This window comes from Magnolia sinica, chromosome 4 (assembly GCF_029962835.1).
Source record: "Magnolia sinica isolate HGM2019 chromosome 4, MsV1, whole genome shotgun sequence".
Lineage (NCBI taxonomy): Eukaryota > Viridiplantae > Streptophyta > Magnoliopsida > Magnoliales > Magnoliaceae > Magnolia > Magnolia sinica.
In genome coordinates this window covers 19,756,182-19,781,550 of record NC_080576.1, presented here as the reverse complement: position 1 = coordinate 19,781,550, position 25,369 = coordinate 19,756,182, and the positions used below count along the sequence as shown (strand labels likewise).

The following is a 25,369-nucleotide window of genomic DNA, read 5'->3' as shown; positions in this document are numbered from 1 at the left end:
TCCGGTGGGATTGAATTTTGATAGATGGGCCAAAGAGGTCTACTAAAACTTCATATGCACGACGTTTAATAAATATTGTAGTAGACGCTATGAAGTTTTTAATGGTGAGTTTTTGATGACTACTGTTTCTAGTAGTGTGGCTCACTTGAAATTTGTATCTACAGCTGAACAGCGTGAATATTCCATGAACACACCGAGGTAGTCTCTACCATCTGGGTCTCACCCACATCACTAGTTCTAGCGTCTTACCCAAGTCATGCTCCAGTGTGACCATTCGAGCACTGACCACTATGGACATGGGTAATCGAGGAATGTGATTTGGCTGCAACCTGGAATTAACGATGTGGATGAGACCCTGACTGTAGGGCCCACCTTGATGACGCAACCTGGAACCAACATGGGGGCCTACAGTCAGGGTCTACGTCTATCCATTTCTCCAGGCTATTTTAGAATGTGGTCCTGAAAATTAAGTAGATCCAAATGTCGGGAGAACCACACCATAGGAAATAAGAGTTTTAGGTTTTAGCAATGTTTATTCTCCATTCAAGATCAAGAAGAACTGAATAAAGGGAAAATACAAATATCAGCTTGATCCAAAACATTTGTAACCCACAAAAAGTTTTTAATGATCATTCATCCTGTTTTTAGTGCTATGGTCCACCTGAGATTTGGATCTTAATTTTTAGGATCAGGTCCTTAAAATGAGATGGAATGACAGATGAATAACACTGATATACAGCAAATACGTCGAGGTGGGCCCCACATACGGTCAGGTCTCACCCTGGTGAATGGTAACAGGTTCGCAGCCAATCGCGATCGTATCCGAGTCGTTACCGAATCTGAGTCCTGTTTGATTGGAGTGAAACAGAGAATGTAAATTCATGATAACAAGATTTTCTTTACTTGTCGGTAGCCGCCGCTGGCCCACAGGTATTTTATGGTCATCGACTGGGGATTAACTCAGTATGCTCTGATTTTAAGTTTATATAACTGGGCCCCATGATTTTATAATCCAGACCGTTGTTCTATTCAGATTCATCGTGGATGTACCATGGATGAAATTTCTCTGAGATAAAACAATTCTATCCTCTCAACTTTAGGGCCTTCAATGGATGGATAACAAAGGCGCCAATGGAAAAGCTTCTAAAATACAGAGGCGTCACTCTCTTTTGGAAGTCCTTGCTTACGGTTAAAACAAGCCAGGGTAGAACGTCCAACGAACCATCAAATTTTTTTCTTTTGACACTAATGGTTGCAATCATCCGTTCGATGGTCTGTGTAGCATAGAGTTGATAAGATGGACGGTTCCGATTACTGGACTACTCGGTCCAGTGCGCGGCAACACACTTTAGAACCGTAAGAGGCGATAGAGGCCGGACGAGAACCTCCGCACTCCCGCGATGGATGGTCCAGATCTCCTCCGCGCTCCCGTGATGGATGGTCCAGATCTCATCGGACGACGCCGCGTGTACTTTTTCTGGATGTGGATTGCTTGCGAAATCCACTCTTAAGGAACCTCTAGCAACAGGAAGCTAGGTGGGGCCACGATGACGTTTGTGAGAAATCCACCCACCGTCTTTTGCCTGGTGATGCCATGACATGGCTCCTCGAAATGAGGTAGATCCGAAACTAAGTGGGTTGTACAATAGTAAAAAGTGAGGATTTGAAATACACAGAAACCTCCGATCTTACTATCACCCTAGTCTCTATAAGCTTTGTCTATAATGTACTGAAAAAATAATCTTCATTGCTATAGCTAAATTTGATGTTTTCAGTTAAGATAATTAATTTTAACCAGGATGGTTAAATTTGACATTTTTCAATTAAGATGGTTAAATTTAACAAAAATAGCTGAATTTGACAATTTTCAACTAAGATAATCCAATTCAATACTTTTTCAACCAAAATGATAAGTTCAATTAAGATAGTCGAGATTGGCATTTTTTTTTTTTTTTACAAAGCCAAAAGCCAAACAGCTACATTGTGCTAAAGAATCTGGATCCTTACTCTTGCTCGGGAGGTAGACTCTCAGGAGTTTCAACACCCGGTCAAGGATTTGAGTATCCATATGTGGTGAAATTCCACAAGCGTCAGTGTAAAAAAAATAAAAATCAACAAATCAACGTTGACCTTACCTTTTCAACTAATTAGCCTAATTATGGCCAAGTTAATTGGGAAATGAAACGTGTCCATGCAAGAAATATATATCTTTCAGAGAGTACTGGGATATCATGAAGCTAATTATGACCAAGAATTCAGAAGCTGGTGTGGTTAAGATATGAAACATGGAAGATGGCTGAGAGAAGCACAATGAACAAAGGACGAGCAAAAAGATGCGGAGAGTAGTTGGGTGGGTACACAGCCAAAATGTGCAAGAGGCAGAGCTTGGCAGAGAGAAGATGAATAATAAAAAAGAAGAAATGTAACAAAAATGATCTAGAGTGAGACTTTTCTATTATTATAACTTACGAATTGAATGACGGAAACATTTAAAGAAGAGCGGCATGAGAAATCTATAAGTAGCAGAGGAAATCAATAGAACAAGGAACCCAATCAATAACGTACAATCAAATTAAAACAAATCTATCTTTTATCTTGGTTTATCCTAAGAGTAGCAATAATCCAATAGTAGTAATTCTTAGTGATAGTTCTTAGCTGTAATACAGGTCTACGTTTACACTTGATCCTTATTCAATATTACGTCATTCTTTTAAGAGATGCATTTTTGCAGTTGTTTTTAGTGATTGATTGTAAGTTTTTTATTTTATTTGGAGTAATTACACTAGTATACTAAAAAATACTTTCTTGTTAAAGCACAGCCTACTTTCGAAAGAAAAACCACACACTTTGATTATAACTTGATTATTACAAAGTTTCAAAAGTGGTTAAGTAGGCTATCAATTTTAGGATCAAAGTTGATCGGTTTGAATCAAGCCCTGATATCAATTCTAACATGGATGCACATCACATGTGACTAAGAATAAACTTATTGCCAACATAAGGAGGAAGGGGATTTATTGCTTAAGCTTTCCCGTAGTTCCTCTGGAAGCTAGGTGGTCCTAATCTGCTATTTATGAGAGAAGATCGTTTTTCTAGACCATTTTAATATATGATGTTAGAATCGAGACATATCTAAAAAAGTGGTATCCATTGTTCAAACATTTATAAGTCTATATAAGTTTTGAATCATGGTATTATTTTTATATTTTCCGTTTATCTCATTGGGACTTTATTAGCATATGGATGACATATAAACATCACCGTGGAAATAGGAAAATTTCAACTTCCCTTACTTGTGTATCACTTGAGTTTCAGATTTCATCCATATCTTTAAATGAATTTGTATAAATGAAAAGCTGAGTCGATTTCTCGCAAACGGACGCGGATTAGGTTGAGTAGCTGAATTGACTTCACTAAGTTATATGGGGGCCACCATGATGTATGTGTTATATCCATACCGTCCATTAATTTGGAGAGATCATTTTAAGGCATGATCAAAAAATCAAAAGAATGAGGCAGATCGAAAGTTGAAGTGGACCCACCACAGAAAACAATGGGGAGAGTGACGCCCACCCTTGGAATCTTTCTAAGGTCCACCGTGATCTGTATCTGAGATCACTTGTTCATGCGTTAATGCACACATTAAAGAAGAAGAAGGGAAAACACAAATATCAGCTTGATGGAGAACTTTTGTGGCCCTTATAAGTTTATAAGGCCGGGCATCAGTCTCCCCACCATTTTCTGTAGGGGTTCCACACGAGCTTTAGATCTGACTCATTCTCTGGCTCATTCCTTAACATGATCTCTCCAAATAAATGAACGGTATAGATACAAAACATACATCACGGTGGGGCCCACAGAACTTAGTGACGTCAGTTCAATAGCCAGTCCCACCTATCTGGAAGCGGATTGGCTGGTGTACCACACCACCAATGTCGCTGATGTGTTGACGTCACCAAGTTCTGTGGGTCCATAATAAGGTATGTGTTATATCACAACCGTCATTTCATTTGGCAAGCTCGTCCTAAGGCTTTAACTGAAAATTAAGACAGATCCAAAAATCAAGTGGACCACACTGAAAAAGGCTGCGGTGGATTAAACGTTTACCATTTAAACCCTTTTAGGGTCGCAGAAGTTTTGGATCGACACGATATTTGTTTTTACTCTTCATCCAGGTCTGTGTGACCTTATAAGCAGGTTGGATGGAAAATAAACGCTATGATGAGCCCAACGAATGTTTTAACGGTGAGAATAATTGTGCCACTGCTATTTCAGGTGTGGTCCACTTAAGCTTTGGATATGAATCATTTTTGGTATAATTATCTAGAATGATCTCCAAAAATGAATGAACGGTATTGATATAATAAATACATCATTCCGTGTGCTATGTAACTTTGATCTCCTTTGAACCGCTCGTAAAACTCAGAGTTCGAGGAGCAGCAACGCTCGTCTTCGCACGACACGTACCCACACCAGCCAATCCGCAATCCCACGTAGCTTCCCGTCGAAGGAACTTCCTGAGAAGGACTTTCGAAGAAAATCCGGAATGTCTAAGTCAAGGAAACGAGACGGAAACTGATGTGGGGCCCACATCATCGTCGCGTCACTCGCTATAAATGAAGAAGAGCTGACTATAGAGTACCTGCAATCCCACGTAGAAAGCGAATTTCCAGGACTCGTGTCCGAGAGAGGAAAACAGGTGATCTCTGCTTCGGATATTTCTGTAAAAAAGGGAAAGAGAAATGGGCAGAATTGAGAAAGAGGCTTTTCTGTTTCTGTTGTTGATGCTGCTGCGGACATTCCAAACCTGCTTGGCTGCATCAAACACGCAGCAACCCAAGAGAAGGGAGTCTCTATCAGTATCATCATCTTCATCATCCAACGGTCCAGGTTCCTCCGTCTTCCCCATCTTCGGGAATGTATACCCCGACGGGTACTCTCTCTTTCTCTCTCATAATCCAAGTAAAATCACTCTTTCGTGCATAGTAGAAGTGATTTTGTTCTTTTCAATTGGAAGTGAAGGGGTGTGTTTGGATATCTTTCTAAATCTGATTTTGTGATTTTAGCGTGGTGAAACGGATGCCGAACTGATTCTATCGGCGTTTGGGTTGGTCCGAAAATGTGATCAGAGGAGTTATCGGGTCTTGATTTTTTGTGGGTTTCTTTCACTTCAAAAATTCGGGTCGAAATTGCGGGTTTTGGCAGTAGCGGATTGCCTGCGACAGTAAGCTAGGTGCGGCCCATTGTGATGTTGGTGAGAAATCCACCCCGTCCATCCATTTTCCCAGATCGTTTTACGGCAAGGGCCCCAAAATTGATGCAGATCTGAAACTCAAGTGGGCCAAACAACAGGAAAAAGTGGGTAGGGAAATGCCTACCGTTGAAACCTCCATGGGGTCCACGGTGATGTGACTATACTCTCCATACCGTTCATAAGGTCATTCCTACTGGGATGAGCTGAAAACGCAAAAATATTAGCCTGATTCAAAATTTCCGTGCCCCTATGAATGTTTCTACGGTGGGGTTCAATCCTCACTGTTTCCGGTCGTGCGGCCCACTTTTGTTTTTTTGGATCTACCTCAATTTTTGGCCAATGTTTTAAAATGATCTACAAAATGGATGACGGGGTGGATTTCTCACAAACATCTCATAGGGCCCCACCTATGAAATCAACGGACTATCAACAGTTTGGATTAAGATTCAAGTGTGGCCCACCTAATGGGTAAATCAGCCTGATTTTCAAGGAGGGTTATCTGCTGGGTGGGGGGGCATTCCCATTCCATTTTCATGGTACTCAGTCCCACAGACGTGGCATGTTGGTGGAAAAGATGCCAATACCATTGTCTGTGTGGTTTCAGTTCTCAATTAACAGCATTTCCTAGTATCCATGGTGAGGAAGTATCCCTCAAATTACAGTTACATTTCTTTCAATTCCAACCTGAAATTAACAAGATTTCAAATTGGAGAGCAGATACTCAACATGAATGCTATAGAAGGAAATTATAAATTCAGCTATTTTCTCTTTATTAGAACTTAAAATTGCAATTCAATTTCAGAGCTCTTCCAAGGCGAGCATACATGCCTTTGTGTCTATCAGAAATTGATAAAAACTGGGTTGAACCCTTACCTAATTTTTATAGTCTGACATGATTTCTTTCTTTTTGTGAAGTTGAGTAATGATTGTGTATTTACCTGTATTTACATATGTAATTAGAAAAACAAACAGCCCCTAATATCACAATACTATGCAGGTTATACTACGTTAGTGTCAGCATTGGAAATCCGCCCAAGAAGTACTTCCTCGACATCGACACAGGCAGCGACCTTACATGGGTGCAATGCGATGCCCCTTGTGTCAGCTGCTACAATGTAAAACAAACACAATCTTCATTGCCTGCTTAGATGTCGCTATTTCTCTAGTCCTAAATGCTTCCTATCCCTATCTCTTATCTCTGTTATATTTTCTGGTTTGGCAGGGTCCCCACCCACCTTACAAACCTGCGAGGAACAAGCTTGTCTTCTGTAAGGACCCCCTCTGTGCGGCCAGCCCCTCCCTCATCCCTTACACATGTGAGGAGCCTCATGATCAATGTGACTACCAGATCACGTATGCTGACGGTAGCTTCTCTGATGGTGTCCTTGTGCGGGACACTTTCTCACTCCGCATGTCCTCTGGCTCTCTTGCTCAACCCAGTCTAACTTTTGGGTAACGAACAATTAACTACTTTCAGTATTTTTTGTACTCTCATGCAATTCTCAAATGTTCCATCTGCCCCATTGATGAGTTGATTCATGGATTGCCCAATTTGTGAATGCGCGGATGTCCAAACAGTCTTTTGAGTTATGTGTTGCCGCTGCTGTTCTATCTCCTCTCTCTTATATAAGATGTCTTTTTCTGGTTCTCATCTACAGATGTGGATACAACCAAGGAGGCTCCAGTTCAACCTCCACTCTTATGACTGATGGAGTTCTTGGCCTTGGAAATGGCAAATCTAGTATTTTATCTCAGCTGCGAGGACTCAATCTTGTAAGAAATGTGACTGGCCACTGTATCAGCGGACAAGGTGGAGGATATTTATTCTTCGGAGACAGCATCATACCTTCTTCAGGGGTGACTTGGACACCAATGTCTCGCAACCGATTTCAGTAAGCCTCGTCGTCCTCCACTGGTACGTTTGTTTCTTACTCAAAATCCCTCTTCCTTTAATGGGTCCCGTGTTCTTTCTTGCAGTAAATACTCTCCTGGTCCGATGAATATCATCTTTGGAAAGCAGCCTATTGGTGTGAAAGATCTTCTGGTTGTTTTTGACAGTGGAAGCACTTACACTTACTTTGCTTCGCAGCCTTACCAAGCGTTCGTTTCCACGGTGAGTGAAAACAAGGATGGATGTTGATCCTTGTTTGGATGCATTACTGAATCCAGTTGCAACAGCTAGTTCAATGAGTGGAAATGGTACCTTTCTTAGCATTCATACCGATGGCGGCTTAGGTTCCAAATCACAATTACATACTCTCAAGTTGGGGCTTGAAAGTAATGCAACTGCAACTTGAGGGCTGCTTCCTCATTCATTTTAGTAATTTCCTCTTCATCAAACTAATCATTGCAATTTGATTCAATAGTGAATCCAAATGCAGCTTGTAAGTTTTATCATCTTTATGAACTACTCCATCTAGATGAGAACTGACTCAATGCTTCTGTTTGAAGTTGAAGAAAAGTTTATCTGGAAAACCACTGAAAGAAGTGTCCGAAGACGAAATACTTTCTTTGTGCTGGAAAGGTTCGAGAAGGTTCAAATCTATACTTGAAGTCAGGGAATACTTCAAGCCCTTGATTCTGATCTTTGCAAATGGCAAGAAAGCTACGCTGGAAATACCTCTTGAAGGTTATCTGATCATCTCAGAAAGCACTTACTCAACCTTCGAACATCATGGAAGAAAAAAAATTAATAATAATAAGAATTTAAAAAAAAATAAAAATAAATAAAAAACAGAAAATGAATGACTGATGCTGCATCTTGCTCAACTGACTTCTAATAAGCTGTTGTTGTTGATGTTTTGTTTTCTTCAGGGGCGTGGCAATGTTTGCTTGGGGATTCTGAATGGCAGTGAAGGCGGACTGCAAGATCTCAACATCATTGGAGGTAAGAACTTTAACAAAAGAAGCAAAGCACCATAGTTCTAAAATTTGGTGATTTGACTTGAAACTCGGCTGAGCTGACTTGACTCGACGAGATTTCAGGTTGAGTCACCATGGAACTCACAAGTCAGTGTGACTCAATCTCAACTCGATGTGACTCGAGATGATTTTATCCATATACAACAAATGTAAAATATTTATAAACATTATTAAGTTGATTTTTAGACATCAAGTCGAGTCAAATAAAGACTCACCTAAGTCTCTGAGTCAACCCAACCTGGCTGAACATGGAGTCAAGTCGAGATTTTGAGTTTTTGAACTATGCTTAGCACTGAGCATTCTCTCATCTGCCTAATAAACTGTACATGTGGGGCCAGCTTTAGTGATCTGAACTGTCCATCTGATGGACCTGTTGTGTGGGAGATACCCCAAGTGGGCACCTATTAAGTGTGGATGTTTGTTTGCAGTTGTCCATTCTGTTGGCTATGATTATTTTATATTGGAGATATTAAGTAATGGTCCATCCCATGATGGGGCCCACAGATCACTGGCTTTGGTTATTAAAAGCTCATACTATTGCTGGTTGAACCCAAAAAATAAAATAAAATAAAATAAAAAATCTTCCAATGGAGTACAAGTTAATGACTCTCTAATTCTACTTGCCTTTGAATTGATTGTTTTTCCCCTTCATGGCAATCACACAGACATCTCGCTCCAAGATCTCATGGTAATCTACGACAACGAGAAGCAGAAGATTGGATGGGTTCGTGAAAATTGCAATAGGCTCCCCACGTCTGGAACCGCTCTCTTCTGATTTCCTTCCTCTTAAGTTGACATGCCTAGAGGAGATTCTTAGCCTCTCTCTTATGTTTATCCGACACCACTGACGATCGCGGCGATGATGGCTTCAACGATGGTTTTTCTCTGCCTTATGTTGCAGGCATGGGAATCTTGACAGTTGAGCATCCTGCAAGTTACCCTCCCGAACAAACCGATACGGATGTAGCAGAACAATAAAGATAGGAGATCCATTCCTCTTACGTATTTTTGCAAATTCATATGTATACATTCATAAGTGCATTAGGCAATGTATATTTAAGATGTTGTTATGAAATGTAATAAATGTTGGGTCTGTTTCTAGCTAGTGCTGTCTAACATGGGTAGAGATGGTGATGGATTTGGTCTCCGTCTCACATCACCATAGGCATGCTGAAATATGCGATACAAGTAGTAGTATTAATGACATCAGTTGCCATCTTTGTGAATGAGAAAGAATCAAATGCATCAAGCAAGTGAACTTTTGTAAATTATTAGGAGTATTATAGCTCCTTCTTTATAGTGAATCAACTGGATGTTAAGAATACATTTTCAAAAAAAATAAAAAAGACGTGATTGTATAATATTTAGGTTGAAAGTTTATTTGGACACTATTTTTTTTAAATATATAAAAGGTTTGCATGAGTGGAGTATAAGAGTTCTATAAGGTGGGCCTAATTGGTCAACGGTTTAGATGTTGGGGAAACTGCGGAAGCACACAGATGAATCAAGGATAGCAATTCAAAAGCACCAAGCAAAAGGGAGAAGTACGCAGTGATTTAACATGGAAAAACCCTTTTGTGAAAAAACCACAGTACAAAGTGACAGATGATCGTTATGACAGCAGAAATTACAAAGAGAAAGAGCCTACCTGATTCGAACAATCTCGAATCTCACACTTGCAACACCCTTTGAAACCCTAGGAAAATTTAGAAACCTTTAGAATACTATGTGTGTGTGTGTGTGTGGCTTTGGAAAGAATCACAAATGAAATCAGAAACAAATTCCGCAATTTCGCAATTTTGTGAAAAATCTGTGCAGAATTTATCGATGGCATCGAACTAGCACTTCAATTGTCTGGAGACAAAACATGATTTTTCAGAAATTCTTGATGCCACACTCATCATTGGCATCGAAATAGAGCCCAGTTAGTCCAGCGACCAACTGAAGAAAATCCAAAAAACATCGATGGGATCAAGGACTGTTCAATAGATTGACGATTGCATCGACAGACCCAATAACAAACTTGATTTAAGACATCTATTACAACACTAGATTTTCCTAAGGGCATACTGGTGGGCCCCACTGATCAGTCTCAAATTTGCAGGGATACGCTTAGACTGTGATACACGCTCAATCTCTTAAGTGGATCAGGCATGCTAAAACTGCGTGATGCCTGAAGGAAAAATAAGTGGGCAACAAATAAGCAAAAAAAGAGGGGGAAAACATCCTTCTGTTTTGTATACTAGTAGCCACCTGATTTCAGGCCAGGAGATCAGACCAGTGTGGGCCACCTGATGGAAAGCTCAGATCCCTTGATTGTGTGCCACATGGGCATCTGCACTTGCCTGACAGTGGGAACTGCTCCACAAGCACGTGGGCTTAACAAACCTTTAAAGAAAGAACAAAAACCTGAGATTGAAAAAACAGAGGAACTGAAAAACATTGCTGAGGGAAAATTGGATCAGCCTAGATTTCATTACTAACTTATGATGCATCCCGAGTATTTGATATTCACAACCAGCCTCGTTGGTACTGATATTGTATCTGGAGTTAGATATATATTTTCCCTGTCTTTGATTTTATTTATTTTTTCTTCTTCTTCTTATTATACGTGGATTTGATAAAATATTCACCGAGAGAAAAAAAGAAAAATGAAAGACCCTTTTGTAGTGAAAGAGATTGAGGATATTGTATTTGGGTAACGAGAAATAGAAGTGTATTGTGTACTGAGTAAACTCTGTTGGGCATACCGTGAATGTATGTGGCTTATCCACGCCGTCCATCCACTTTTTCATCTGAAGCATATCCAAAGCTCAAGGGGACCCACTGCAGGAAACAGTGGGAATAATGATGGCTGGACCCGTCGTGATATCTGTTTATCCACGCCGTTCATCCATTTTCTCGTATCATTTCAAGGTAAGTGCAAAAAATTGAGCCAGATCCAACGCTCAAGTGGACCACACCAAATAATATGCTTGGGTTGCATTAATTTTGTGCACATTCCTTAAAATAATCTAATAGAAGAGATGGACGGCGCCAATAAACAGATACATCACGGTGGGCTCGCCCACATAACTGACCGTTCGTGGTTAGAGACGTGTGGGGGTAGGACGCAATCCGCGTCCGCCCCAGTTGAAGGCTCAGATCTTGTGCACATGTTCCATATTTAGCATGTGTGCATGCATATGGATGAGTAAGGCTACACGACGCGCCCGTACCTCTTCGATCCATGTATCGAAAGTCAATCCGATCAGACAATTTGCATGAGTGGAGCCCATGGTTCAGATCTCAATTGTTGGTGTTTAGGGCCCCACTTTGGACGGCCCTTTCTATTGGTATTCAACGAATGAGCTAAAAAGGGGGGAAAACATCCTTTTGTTTTGTACACTTTAGCCACCTGATTTTAGGCCAGGAGATCTGAACCGTGTGGGCCACCTCACTGAAAGCTCAGATCTCCTCCACGTCTGCCACATGGGCATGTGCACTTGCCTCACAATGGGAAGGGCTCCACAAGTGCGCTGGCTTGACAAACCTCCCATGGAAAGAAGAAGAACTTGAGATTTGAAAAACAGAACTGAAAAGCGTTGGTCAGGAAAAAAGGCATGAAAAGCACTACCTTTGCTTATATTCGATCGTTCTTTTGCATATGCTGTCCCGTTTGTAGCCATCACCGAGAAAGTTAAAGAATGTTGCGATGGTCCGATTTCTTATAAGAGTATCTTATCTGAGCCTAGGGGCCCACAAGACAAAAGGTCAGAATCACACGATGATATCGCATTTTGAGGCCCTTTGTAATCCATGGTGAGCAGTGTAAGTTTAGATGCTGATTGCATCGCCTGTTGAAAAAGATCAGATAGAACAGTGTATCATTAGTAACAATGCAACGACGCAGGGAGTGGATCACCATCTTCCTCGGTGGATATCTATTCAAAATCCTTGGAGCTCTTTGGACTCTCACAGAAAATAGAAAAACCTTAAATCCCAAAATTGAGATTTGGGTTTTTAAAGATATAGTTTGCAAATTGAAAGGTTTGGGGATCATGTTGAATAAGGTTGAGATTAGGTTGGGGTTGAGAGCTCGAATGGTAAGGTCGAGGGTGGGCCCTAACTCGAGCTTGAGCTCGAGCTCAAGGGGAGCACGGGGGAGTGAAGCCAAGCTCCAATGGTAAGCTCGAGGGCGAGCTCGAAGAGAGCATGGACGAGTCAAGCCAACCTTAGCCCACCTCAACTCACTCAACTCGATGTACAACCTACATAACGGGAGGGAAAACGCAATTAAATATCAGCTTGATGTAAACTTTTGTAAACTTTTGTAGCCCTTGGGAAGTTTTTAACGCTGGATCTGCCTCGTTTTTGGGCTCATTATATAAAATATGCTAGGAAAATGGATGAATGGCGTGGATAAAACACATACATGATGGTAGGGCCCACAGCATTTCTAGCACCAATGGGACACTACCGAATCCAAGTGGCGACCATTGCCACGGATGCAAACTATGTCCTACCCTACCCATCTCTAACACAAATGGTAGATCTATGGGGGCTTACTGTGATGTATTTATTTATCCACACCGTCCATCCCTTTTCTATGAGCCCAAAAATGAGGTAGATCCAATGCTTAAGTGGACCACACCAAATAGTAAGCTTGGCACGGTCTGCTTGAGCGTTGGATCCCAAAATGATGTCAGAAAAGGGATGGACGGCATGGATAAACAGATACACCCTTGCCACTCCTACTTGTTATGTTAGTCTCCCAACGCGCACCTTTACATTATGCACAAGGTCCAACTTAGAAAGTGTGTGGGACATCTGAACTTAGCATGGCGTGGGCCTCACTAGCACAAATTTCCAGGCAGTTCATTTACCAAGCGGGGCACACATGCACGCCATGTGTTTGGCATGGGGAATTTCTTTTTGAACTGTCCATTGTTCTTTGTATAGGGTGAGGGCCATCTGATGAGCGTACCTGCCTGATCTTTTAGCAACTGATCATCTTCGTGGTGGGGTCCAAGTCCTGTACATGGCACACATGATGTCGTAAATCGTGTGTTGGGCCAGTAAACTTATAATATTTGATGTCATGCCATAGCTCCACCCCCAAACATATTCATCTCAAACATGCTGGCAAGGCACATCTATGGGAATATGGGTCATTCATCAGTGTTGTTTGATGTCTTAAATCTTCCTGTAACCACCGGGTTTGTTGATCTTGATTCCATTGGAAAAATTATGAATTTTGGCCTTTGCTTATTAGAAAATTTCTAAGTTTAAATTGATATGATCAAAGATGGATTTAATCCTATCAACAGACATCAATGACACTTGATATGATCGAAGCTCCTATCAACTAGGGGTGTACACCGAGTCGAGCTACTCTCGGCTCGGCCACTAGCTGACCCCAGCTCGAACTCGGCTCGGCTTCGACTTCGAGCTTGACTGACTAACTCGACTCAGTTCAGTCAACAGATTGGGCCAGTTCAAGCCGAGTTCGAGACAAAATCGAGCCTCTGCAACATTTTCACAAACACATGCTGTGCACTTTCAATTTCTCACTGTATGTAAAACAGCAACAACCGTTTTACAAGTATTTTATCAAACACCTTGTAGGCAACATCAAAATCAAGAAAAAATAGTATTTGTTTCATATACATACCTTCCTTACCATTAGCCAACACTTCATTGAGTCGTTTCATCAAACACTTGGTGAGCAACATCAATATCAAAGTGAACGAGTCATTAAACTAGTTCGATCTAAGTTCGATTCAAGTTGGGGTTCGATCTGAGTCACGTCGAGCTCAGGCAAGCTCGAACTCCATTTGAAATTTTTTCGAGCTTAAAAAATCAGCTCGACTTGGCTCGAACTTAGCTTAGAACCGAGTTGAATCGAGCTTTTTCAAGTTAAGTCCGCGAGCTAACTGAGCTAACTCGGTTCGTGTACACCCCTATTATCTACTTACGTGTGTAGTTTTGTAGAACTGCGGGTTTTGCTTTGTATTTCAGTTTTTAATATATTAAAGGATTTGTAATCGATGATTATGTATTTAAATTCTCAAAATGGGAAATGGGTGTACGGAAAATCTGTTGGAAGCTAAATGCATTTTACATTGCTGGCAGATCTGTGTGAGGCTTACTTTGATGTATTTATCTATCTATATTGTCCATCCATTTTTTGAAATCATTTTTAAGGTATAAGCTCGAAAATAACTAACCAATGCTCTAGTTAACCGCACCAAAATAGAAAATTCTGCTGAATTAAATGCAAGAGTCATATTTGATATGGCCTACTCGAGCTTTGGATTTGTTTTATTTTTTTGGGCTTATGCTTTAAACACACACGGGTGTAAATACATGTCGTGCTGCTGCGGAGACGAGTGCCGACTCTCCTCGAGCTCCGAGTTGTACGAACGGTTCAATGGAGATCAAAGTTACATGGCCCCACATTGATGTATTTATTATATCCACACCGTTCATCCATTTTTTCGAGATTATTTTAGATTACTATCCAAAAAATAAATCATATTCAAAGATCAAATGGACCACACTACAAATAGCAGCGGAGATAATGATTTTAACCGTTAAAAATTTTATAGGGCCCACCATAACGTTTACTTTCCATCTAATCTGTTAATAAGGTCACAATGACCTGGATGAAGAGGAAAAACAAATTTCATATTGATCCAAAACTTCTATGACCCCAAAAGGGTTTCAATGGTAGAAGTTCAATCCCCTACTGCATTTTTGCAGTGTGGTTTACTTGATCCTTAGATCTGTCTTATTTTTAGGCTCAAGCCTTAAGACTAGCTTGCCAAATGGATGAACAATTTGGATAAAACATATACCTTTTGATGGGACCTACAGTTGACATCGATACATGAGTTATATAGCTGATGTATGGTACACCAGCTAATCCGCTTCCCGCTGTAACTCATTGAGCTTCCAGTTGTGCGAACAGCTCAGATGGATCAAAGTTACATGGATTGTAAAATGATGTATTTATCATGTTTAGACCTTTCATCCAGATTACTTTAGAGCATGTTATCAAAAATGATTAATATCATCAAAAATGATTAATATCTAAAGCTTGAGCAGACCAACCCAGAAATAACAGTGGTGACAATGATTCTTACATTAAAACATTGATTCTCACTGTTAAAACACACATAGGATCCACCATAATGTTTATTTCCCATCCATTTACAAGGTTACACAGACTTGGACTAAGAGGAAAGCAAATCTCAGCATGAACCAACACTTCTGTTACCGTCGAAAGGGTTTCAATTGTAAATGTTCAATCTCGCACAGCTTTTTGCAGCGTGGTCCACTTGATATTTGGATTTGTCTTATTTTTTGATTTAAGGTGTAAGATGAGCTTGCCAAATAAAAGGATGGTTTAATATAACACTACTCGTGATGAGACCCATAGAACTTGGTGATGTCAACACACCAGCCCTGTGTGGCACACCAATTCCAATAGACCGAAGCCGATTGGCTGGTGTACCACACATCAGCTGTAAAGCTGGTGTAGGCGCTTGTCGTGCTAAGATGAACACTAACACTCCTAAGCTCCGAGTTGTACAAACGGTTTAAAGGAGATTAAAGTTACATGGGCCCTATAGTGATGTATTTATTATATCCACACTGCTCATTCATTTTTCGAGATCATTTTAGAGCATTATCCATAAAAATGAATCATATCCAAAGATCAAATGAACCACACCACAAATAGTAGCGGGATAATGATCTTCACCGTTAAAACATTTGTAGGCCCACCATAACATTTATTTCTATCCAATTTGTTCATAAGGTCACAAAGACCCGGATTAAGAGGAAAAACAAATTTCATATTGATCTAAAACTTCTATTTAAAAAGGTTTCAATGGTAGACATTCAATCCCCTACTACTTTTTACAGTGTGGTCCACTTGATTTTTAGATTTGTCTTATTTTTCGTCTCAAGCCTTAAGATAAGTTCACCAAATGATTGGACAGTTTGGATATAATACATACCTCATTATGAGATCCCCAAAACTTACTGACAAAAATATAGCAGTTATATGGCTGGTGTATGGTACACCAGCCAATCCGCTTCCCCCACGTATATAGTACGTTCCGGGCTAGAGACTGCATAAGCGGATTGGATCGTCTACCACACACCAGTAACATAGCTGCTGGAGGTACGTCTAGTGAAAGAAGAACGCTAATGCTCCTCGGGTTCCAGGTTGTATGAATGTTTCAAAAGAAATCAAAGTTACATGGCCTCATAGTGATGTATTTCTTATACCTACATTGTTCAATTATTTTTAAAGATCATTTCAGAGCATTATGTAATAAATAAATCATATCCAAAAATTATTTGAACCACACCACAAATAGCAGTGGAGATAATGATTTTCACTGTTAAACAATTTGTAAGGCCCACCAAAACATTTATTTTCCAACCGATTTGTTCATAAAGTCATAAAAACCGAAATAAAGAGGAAAAACAAATTTCATATTGATCCAAAACTTTGGTAACCCTAAAAAGGGTTTCAATGGTAGATGTTCAATCCCCCACTCCTTTTCGCAGTGTGGTCCACTTGATAGTTAGATCTGTCATATTTTTCGTCTCAAGCCTTAAGACTGGATCACCAAATGGATGGAGGGTTTGGATATAACACATACTTCGTATCAGACCCATGGAACTTGCTGACGTCAATACACCAGCTATATAGCTGGTGTAAGGTACACTAGCCAGTCCGCTTCCTAGACTGCAGGGGCAGGACACGATCCGCTTAAGGTGACGGAGGGAAAAGGGACTCTTTTCCACGCTTGTTTGTAACACTGACCATATGTACGCAGGATAAGAGCTTTCTTCACACATGGGCTTTTATATCTTATGATCTGAGAGCGTGATCTGTTTTTATCAGCAAACCATCTGCTTCAGGACCCGTCCGATGAACGGTCAGGATCTTCTACAAATGTCCGCGTGTACAGCTTCTAGATATTCGACGCGGAACTAAGGACTCCTACACTAACTGACAAGTCTTCCTTTGACAGAATCTGAAAAGCAGCCAACGGAAGATGCGTGGAGAGGGCTGATGGGCCCCACCTTGTGAGTGGAGAGAAATGGATGTACGGCTTTCCTTGGGGATCAAGGATGAATACAAGGGATGGGGATTTGCGTAGTGACACTGACAGTAGGGATGTCACTACTGGACGATGCTCTGTGGGCCCAGCAGTGATGTATGTGTTTCATCTATGCCGTCCATCCATTTTGGATCATTATTTTAGAGCATGAACCCAAGAAGATCCAAATCTCAAGTGGACCACAACATAGGAAAGAAACGGTGGTAATTAAACGTCCACCGTTAAAAACTTCCTAGGGCTCACGATGTTTATTTGCCATCCAACCTGTTTATTGGGCCCCACAGTCTAGGTCTCACCGACGGTCTAGATCATAGGCCGCAGCTAATCCGCGCCGTGAATGCATAAGCACCCATTAAGAAAAGGTCCCCAATCCCTGTAGCAAGTCAAAGTACCATACTTAGTCCCCAAGCTCTCCATCCATCTCTCCCACGTCAGAATGTGGGACCCACCAGCCCTCGCCTGACACCCACCGTTGAAATCTTTAGGGCATGTTTTTTGTCATCGAATCCGTTAATAAGGTCACATCGACATGGATGAAAGGCAAACACAAATATCAGCTTGATCAATAGCTTATGCAGCCCTACGAAGTTTTCAACAGTGGGTATTGAATACCCACCGTTTGCTGTGGTGTGGCCCACCTGAGCTTTTGATATCCTTCAATTTTGAGCTCATGCCCGAAAATGAACTTGTAACGTATAGATGGCGTGGATAAGACAGATATGTCCCGGTGGGCCCACAGAGTTTACTAACTACCCTATAATCAGCTCCCAGTGGAGGAACCCGAGTCTCGGGTCCTATACCCGCAAGCTGTACTCGGAACATGTGTGTAACATCCTCACCGTTCATCAGACGAGTCCGGAAGCAAATGGTTTGTAGATAAAAAATCATGCTCGTCGGACGATCCAAACAATTTAAGTGGAAGAGCTTCTCCTCCGAAATTGGACCATAACTTTCAAAATCTAACAAAGCCCAATTTTAGGGAAGCGGTTTGGATGGTGTACCACACATAGCTGGTGTATTGACGTCAGCAAGTTCTGTGGGTTCCATGATGAGGTATCTGTTATGTCCAAACTGTCCATTCACTTTTAGATATCATCTTAAGGCTTGAACCAAAAAATAAGACATATCTAAATATTAAGTGGACCACACTGGAAAAAGTAGCAAGGGATTGAACGTCTACCATTGAAACCCTTTTGGGGTCATGGAAGTTTTGGACCAATATGATATTTATTTTTACTCTTCATCTAAATCATTTTGACCTTATGAACAGATTGGATGGAAAATAAACGTCATGTTGGGCCTACAAACGTTTTAATGGTGAAAATCATCATCCCCGCTGCTATTTCTGGTGTGGTCCATTTGAGCTTTGTATATGCTTAATGTTTTTGCTCATGCTATAAAATGATCTCAAAAAATGAACGGTGTGGATATAATAAATACATCATTTTGGAGCCTATTTAACTTTGATCTCCTTTATACCGTTAGTACAACTCGGAGCTCGAGGATAATCAGCGCTCGTCTTCGCACGACGCCTACCCACACCAGCTATATTGCTGGTGTGTAGTACACCAGCAAATCCGCTTCCAATTTTAGGCCACCGATCAGATGGTTCAAATTGTTCATTGGGATTGACTTTTGATAGATGGGTCGAAGAGGTCTACTAAAACTTCATATGCACGACGTGCAGCCTTACTCATCCATATGCACGCACACATGCCAAATTTAAAACATGTGCACGAGATCTGGATTGGTAGTGAGACCCTTGGAACACGGAGGACGGTGCTTAAAAAGCCTTGTGGCCCTACCATGATATATATGTTTTATCCGCTTTATCCATACATTTTTCCAGCTTATTTTAGGACGTGTGTTAAAAATGAGGTACATCCAAATCTAAGGTGGGCCACACCATGGGAAACAAAGGTTAGTGAACGGCCACCATTAAAAATGCACGGGGGCTCACTAAAGTCTGGTATTAAGCTGATATTTATGTTTTCCTTTCATTTAGGGTTGCAAGTCAGACTGCAAATAAATATTACAGTGGGCTCTAGAAATTTTTTAATGGTGAGTATTCAATCACCAATATTTCTATGGTGTGATTCTCATGCGATTTAGATCACTCATTATGAGTTGGGAAATTTGATGGAATGTATGGATAAAGTTGAGTTGCACCTAGAACAAGGGATGGGGGTGAGATCCTCACTATAGAAGCCCACATCGATCTATTCATTGTATATTCATGCTATTCATTTATTTTTTTAGTTTATTTTAGCCCGTCGTTTTAAAACTGAACTAGATTCAAATTTCAAGTAGACCACATTATAAGAAACAATAATTATTGATCATTAAAAACTTTTTATAAAATAATTAAGTTTTACAGGAGTTGATATTTGTTTTTTCATTTGATCTAGATTTGTGCAAACTTATCTATAGTTTGAATGTTTAATAAACATTATGGTAGACACGGTGAAGTTTTTAATGGTGAGTCTTCAATGACTACTGTTTCTTTCTGGTGCTGTGGTTCACTTGAAATTTGCATCTATAGATGAACAGCCTGAATATATGATGAACACACTAAGGTAGTCACTGCCATCGGGATCTCACCCACATTACTAGTTCTGAGGTCTTACCCAAGTTGGGCTCCGGGGTGACCACTCGAGCAATGTTTATTTGCCATCTAATCTCTTGATAATGTCAAGAAGAACTGAATGAAGGGAAAATACAAATATCAGCTTGATCCAAAACATTTGTATCCCACAAAAAGTTTTTAATGATCATTCATCACTGTTTCTAGTGCTATGGTACACTTGAGATTTGGATCTTAATTTTTGGGATCACATTCTAAAATAAGATGGAAAGACAGATGGATGGCATTGATATACAACAAATACATCAAGGTGGGCCCCACATACGGTCAGGGTCTCACCCTGGTAAGTGGTAACTGGTAACAGGTTTGCAGCCAGTGCCGATCGAATCCGAGTCACTACCGAATCCGAGTCCTGTCTGATTGGGAGTGAAATTGGGAATGTAAATTCATAATAACAAGATTTTCTTTACTTGTCGGTAGCCGCCACGTGTATTTTCATGGTCTTCGACTGGGGATTAACTCAGTATGCTCCGATTTTAAGTTTATATAACTGGGCCCTATGATTTTCTAATCGAGACCGTTGGTCTATTCAGATTCATCATGGATGTACCATGGATGAAATTTCTCTAAGATAAAACAATTCTATCCTCTCAATTTTAGAACCTTCAGTGGATGGAAAACAAAGGCGCCAATGAAAAAGCTTGCAAAATACAGAGGGGTCACTCTCTTTTGGAAGGCCTTGCTTACGGTTAAAACAAGCCAGGTTAGAACGTCCAACCAACCATCGAATTTATTCTTTTGACACTAATGATCGCAATCACCCGTTCGGTGGTCTATGTAGCATAGAGGTCATAAGACGGACAGTTCCGATTACTGGACTACTCAGCATGTGGGCTCCAGTGCGTGGCAACACACGTTAGAATCGTAAATAGCGATAGAGGCCAGACGAGAACCTCCGCGCTCCCGTGATGGATGGTCCAGCTCTCATTGGATGACGCCGCGTCTACTTTTTCTGGATATGGATTGCTTACGAAAACCACTCTAATTAAGGAACCTCCAGCAACAAGAAGCTAGTTAGGGGCCATGATAACGCTTGTGAGAAATCTACCGATGACATGGCTCCCGGAAACGAGGGAGATCCAGAACTCAAGTGGGCTGCACTACAGTAAAAAGTGAGGATTGGAAATACATATAAATTCTCGATGATACTATCACTTCATTCTACCATGAGTATTATTTGGAATGGATTAGCCAACATTCTCCATTGCTATAGCTGAGTTTAATGTTTTTCGGTCTAGGTAATCAATTTCAACTAAAATAGTCAAATTCGAACAGCTAAATTCGATCAAGATGGCAGAATTTAACATTTTTCAACCAAGACACTTGAATCCAATATTTTTCGACTAAAATGACGAGTTAAAGATATTTCCCCGATTGCATCCGTATAGGTATAGCCGCATCCTCGATTGATCATCGACGACTGTCTATCGTGAATAGTCCCCGCAGTTAATCGAAACATTCGATCTCTGCCCAACCATGACTAACCATAGATCCCATGGTGAGGCACCTGCCCCTTGGTACAGATAGGCCAGCTGGCCCCCAAAGGGGGCCTTATAGGCCAAAGAGAGCCTCCTAGGGACAAGTTTCATAAGAAAGAGACTCCAGGGTCATTTGCACGCCTATCTGGGGCTATAAATAGCCCGAATTTTCACTCCCTCACACCCATGCGAATTTTATTGTAGCGGGGAGAGGGAGAGAGAAGAGAAGGTGAGAAGGGGCATGTGAGGGAGATGAATTGAGAGATTTTTCCTACCACCACGGGTTGCAACATAACCTACAACCGCGTCACGCTATAGGAAACGACTTGACAATAAGAAAGAGGTAATTACCGAACCCATCTCGTGATTTGGGCCTTAGAGGCCATTTGCATACGCCCCTGCAAACTATTCTCATCGGTGCAGGGCACTAATGCGTCGATCTATGGACCCAAATCCTAGGAGCAGTGTTAGAAATTTGACAAACCACTTATAGGTGCGGACCATTACCTTTAGGTTGTCAATTATTAAACCTATGTCGCAAATAATGATTGTGCAGTGAAAATGTGATTGCATACTAATCAGTGAGCACCCCTTATATTGATTGTCCTCCATGAATTTAATGCTAGAGTAGGCTGGATTTACTAAAAATTTTGCCCATGCTCTACATTATCCCCTGACACATGCACTTACTTGTTTTAACGTTGCAATTTGTGACAAATTGAGTAGTGCACTCATATGTTCGATAGAATGCCTGAATTAAATAGGACATCCTGATTTACTGATACGAACTCTTTCATGCTCTTGAAATAAGTAATGTATGAGGCATACTGTTTTATTGCAGCTAATTGGATAATTGGTTTGGCCAGCTAATTGTAAAACTCGCGAGGGTAGCTCCATTAGGTCGGCTAACCTAGGTCAGGCGGACTGATCCAGGCCGAATGTGAACAAGTGACAGTAGTCGGACTACACGGGATTCTCGCACCCAACGCCGGTTGCGTCGTAATTCACTTAAGTCAGCTAAACTAATCTACTAGCCGACCAACTATATGTGTTTACCATGTATGATCACATTTGCTTGAATCTGGGGCACCCCACACCCTTAAAAGACCCACTTATAACTGTTAGCAATACGATCCCCAAGTCTCGAGAGCCGGGCATGGTAGTATGGAAAACCGTATCCGCACTGTTGGTTTACGCTGTGGTGACGAGCATCTCCGTAGTGACCGCGAGCAAACTTTATTAACAAACATTGCCTATCATATGTGTTCAACTGGGAATGACGAACTCAAACGGATCAAGGATCACAAACATGGGGCCGCCACGACCACCCTGGACCTAGCGATCAGGTTAAGGCCATTGATTAAGTGGATGCGTCTCAGCTTCCCCAATTTTGCTGGACGAATGGACTTAACTAAATACTCGGCTAACATGATCACTTATCGAATTGCATTAGTATATGTATGGCAACTCGAGCGTTGTGGTCGCGTGATGATGGAGTGTTAACAATTTACGAATGAGGAGTCAGAGTCACTATGAAGGAGTGTTAGATTGAGAAGACACGCATAATCTCATAATAGCATGCATGTGCATTAATAAGAGTATCTAGGAACTGAACGTTTAAGTTGTTTTATCGTTAATTGTACTTGCGGAATTGATAACTTGTATAACTTGATGTTAATGGAACCATTGAGTTGATCACTCACTCCCACTTTGGGACGGTGTTTTAAAACACCAAACAGACTCTATCTTATATGCAAGTACCTTGGAGTCCAATGCGCTAGAGGAGGCGACCGTGGAATCAAAGGAGGAGTTTTGCTGGGACGCGGTCTCATTCACTAAGCCTATACATGTCTTATTGATAGTCGTATTTTGAATTAAAGTTACATTCCTTTTAGTGTACGTTGCATGATCCATTTTAATTCATCAAATGCTCACATGTCAAGTAAATGAAGCATAAAACTCACTTCTGCAAAACATAAGTGATGCCCAGAATATTGGGAGTCGAGTATCTACTTGGCTCTCAAAATTTAGGTCGTTACATAGAGCTTGACTGAGAGGAGATGAACAATAAAAAAGAAGAAATGTAACAAAAAAATTATCTAGAGAGAAGACTCTTCAATTACCATAACTGATGAATTGAATGACAAAAACATTTAAAGAAGAGTAACATGAGAAATCTATAGGTAATAAAGGAAATCAATAGAGCAAGGAACCCAATCAACAACATACCGTCAAATCAAAACAAATCTATCTTTTATCTTGGTTTATCATAAAAGTAGCGGTAATCCACTAGTAGTAATTCTTAGTGATAGTTCTTAGTTGTAATACAGGTCTACGCTCATACATTGGACTTAATCCTTATTCAATATTAAACCATTCTTTTAAGAGATACATTCTTACAATTACTTCCAATGATTAATTCTAAGTTTTTTCTTTTATCTGATTGCACTAATATACTAAAAAAATAGTTTCTTGTGAAAAACAAAACGCAACCTACTTTCGAAAGAAAAAACTCACCCTTCGATGATAACCTGATCATTAGAAAATTCTAAAAGTGGTTAAGTAGGCGATCAATCTTCTCATATTCTTGTCATATATGTTCCTATTGTGCATATTAGCTTATTTCAACGCTCATACATTGGACTTAATCCTTATTCAATATTAAACCATTCTTTTAAGAGATACATTCTTACAATCACTTCTAATGATTAATTCTAAGTTTTTTCTTTTATCTGATTGCACTAATATACTAAAAAAATAGTTTCTTGTGAAAAACAAAACGCAACCTACTTTCGAAAGAAAAAACTCACCCTTCGATGATAACATGATCATTAGAAAATTCTAAAAGTGGTTAAGTAGGCGATCAATCTTCTCATATTCTTGTCATATATGTTCCTATTGTGCATATTAGCTTATTTCAACGCTCATACATTGGACTTAATCCTTATTCAATATTAAACCATTCTTTTAAGAGATACATTCTTACAATCACTTCTAATGATTAATTTTAAGTTTTTTCTTTTATCTGATTGCACTAATATACTAAAAAAATAGTTTCTTGTGAAAAACAAAACGCAACCTACTTTCGAAAGAAAAAACTCACCCTTCGATGATAACCTGATCATTAGAAAATTCTAAAAGTGGTTAAGTAGGCGATCAATCTTCTCATATTCTTGTCATATATGTTCCTATTGTGCATATTAGCTTATTTCAACACATGGGATTAAAATTGATCGGTTTGAATTGAGCCGCTATATCAATTCTAGCATGCATGCACACCGCATATGACAGATAACAAACCTATTGCCAACTTAAGGAGGAAATGGATTAATTGCTTATGCTTTCCCACTAGTTCCTCTGGGAACCTAGGTGGGTCCTAATATGATGTTTACAAGAAGTAGATCCAGCACATCGCTTTTCTAGATCATTTTAGGACATGATGTTAAAATTGAGGCATATCCAAAACGCAAGTGGTATCCATGTTGAAACATTTATAAGTCCACGGTAGTTTTGAATCAAGGTATTATTTTTATGTTTTCGGTTCATCCCATTGGGACCTTATGTACCGCATGGATGACATATACCCATCCCCGTAGAAACAGAGAAAGTTCAACTGTAGCTATTTCCTTACCCGTATCTCACTTGAGTTTTAGATTTTATACATATCCTCATATGATTTTCTAAGAATGAAAAAGCTGAGTCGATTTCTCATAAATCGATGTGGATTAGGTTGAGTAGCCAGACTTACTGCCGAATTGACTTCACCAAGTTCTGTAGGGGCCACCATGACGTATGTGTGGGCTACCATGATGTATGTGTTATATTCACACCGTTCGTTCATTTGGAGAGATCAAAAGATCAAACGAATGATTCAGATCCAAAGATAAAGTGGACCCACCACAGAAAACAGTGAGGAGAGTAACGCTCACCCTTGAAATCTTACAAA

General features: G+C 40.3%; 1 protein-coding gene across 2 annotated transcripts; it reads left to right on the top strand.

The window, feature by feature from the left end:
- The first annotated feature begins 4,586 nt into the window (after positions 1-4,586).
- LOC131242690 (aspartic proteinase Asp1-like) lies at positions 4,587-9,269 on the top strand. 2 transcript variants are annotated; one of them, XM_058241500.1, is made up of 8 exons: positions 4,587-4,933; positions 6,252-6,369; positions 6,477-6,706; positions 6,913-7,146; positions 7,232-7,367; positions 7,706-7,883; positions 8,069-8,141; positions 8,842-8,970. In XM_058241500.1, the coding sequence occupies exons 1-7, from the start codon at positions 4,743-4,745 to the stop codon at positions 8,107-8,109; spliced, it is 1,128 nt and encodes a 375-aa protein (XP_058097483.1). In that variant the 5' UTR covers positions 4,587-4,742; the 3' UTR covers positions 8,110-8,141; positions 8,842-8,970. The 2 variants fall into 2 exon arrangements, with proteins under 2 accessions (XP_058097483.1, XP_058097484.1); XM_058241501.1 differs by lacking the exon at positions 7,706-7,883 and having other exon boundaries at positions 4,598-4,933; positions 8,842-9,269.
- Positions 9,270-25,369: the final 16,100 nt, after the last annotated feature.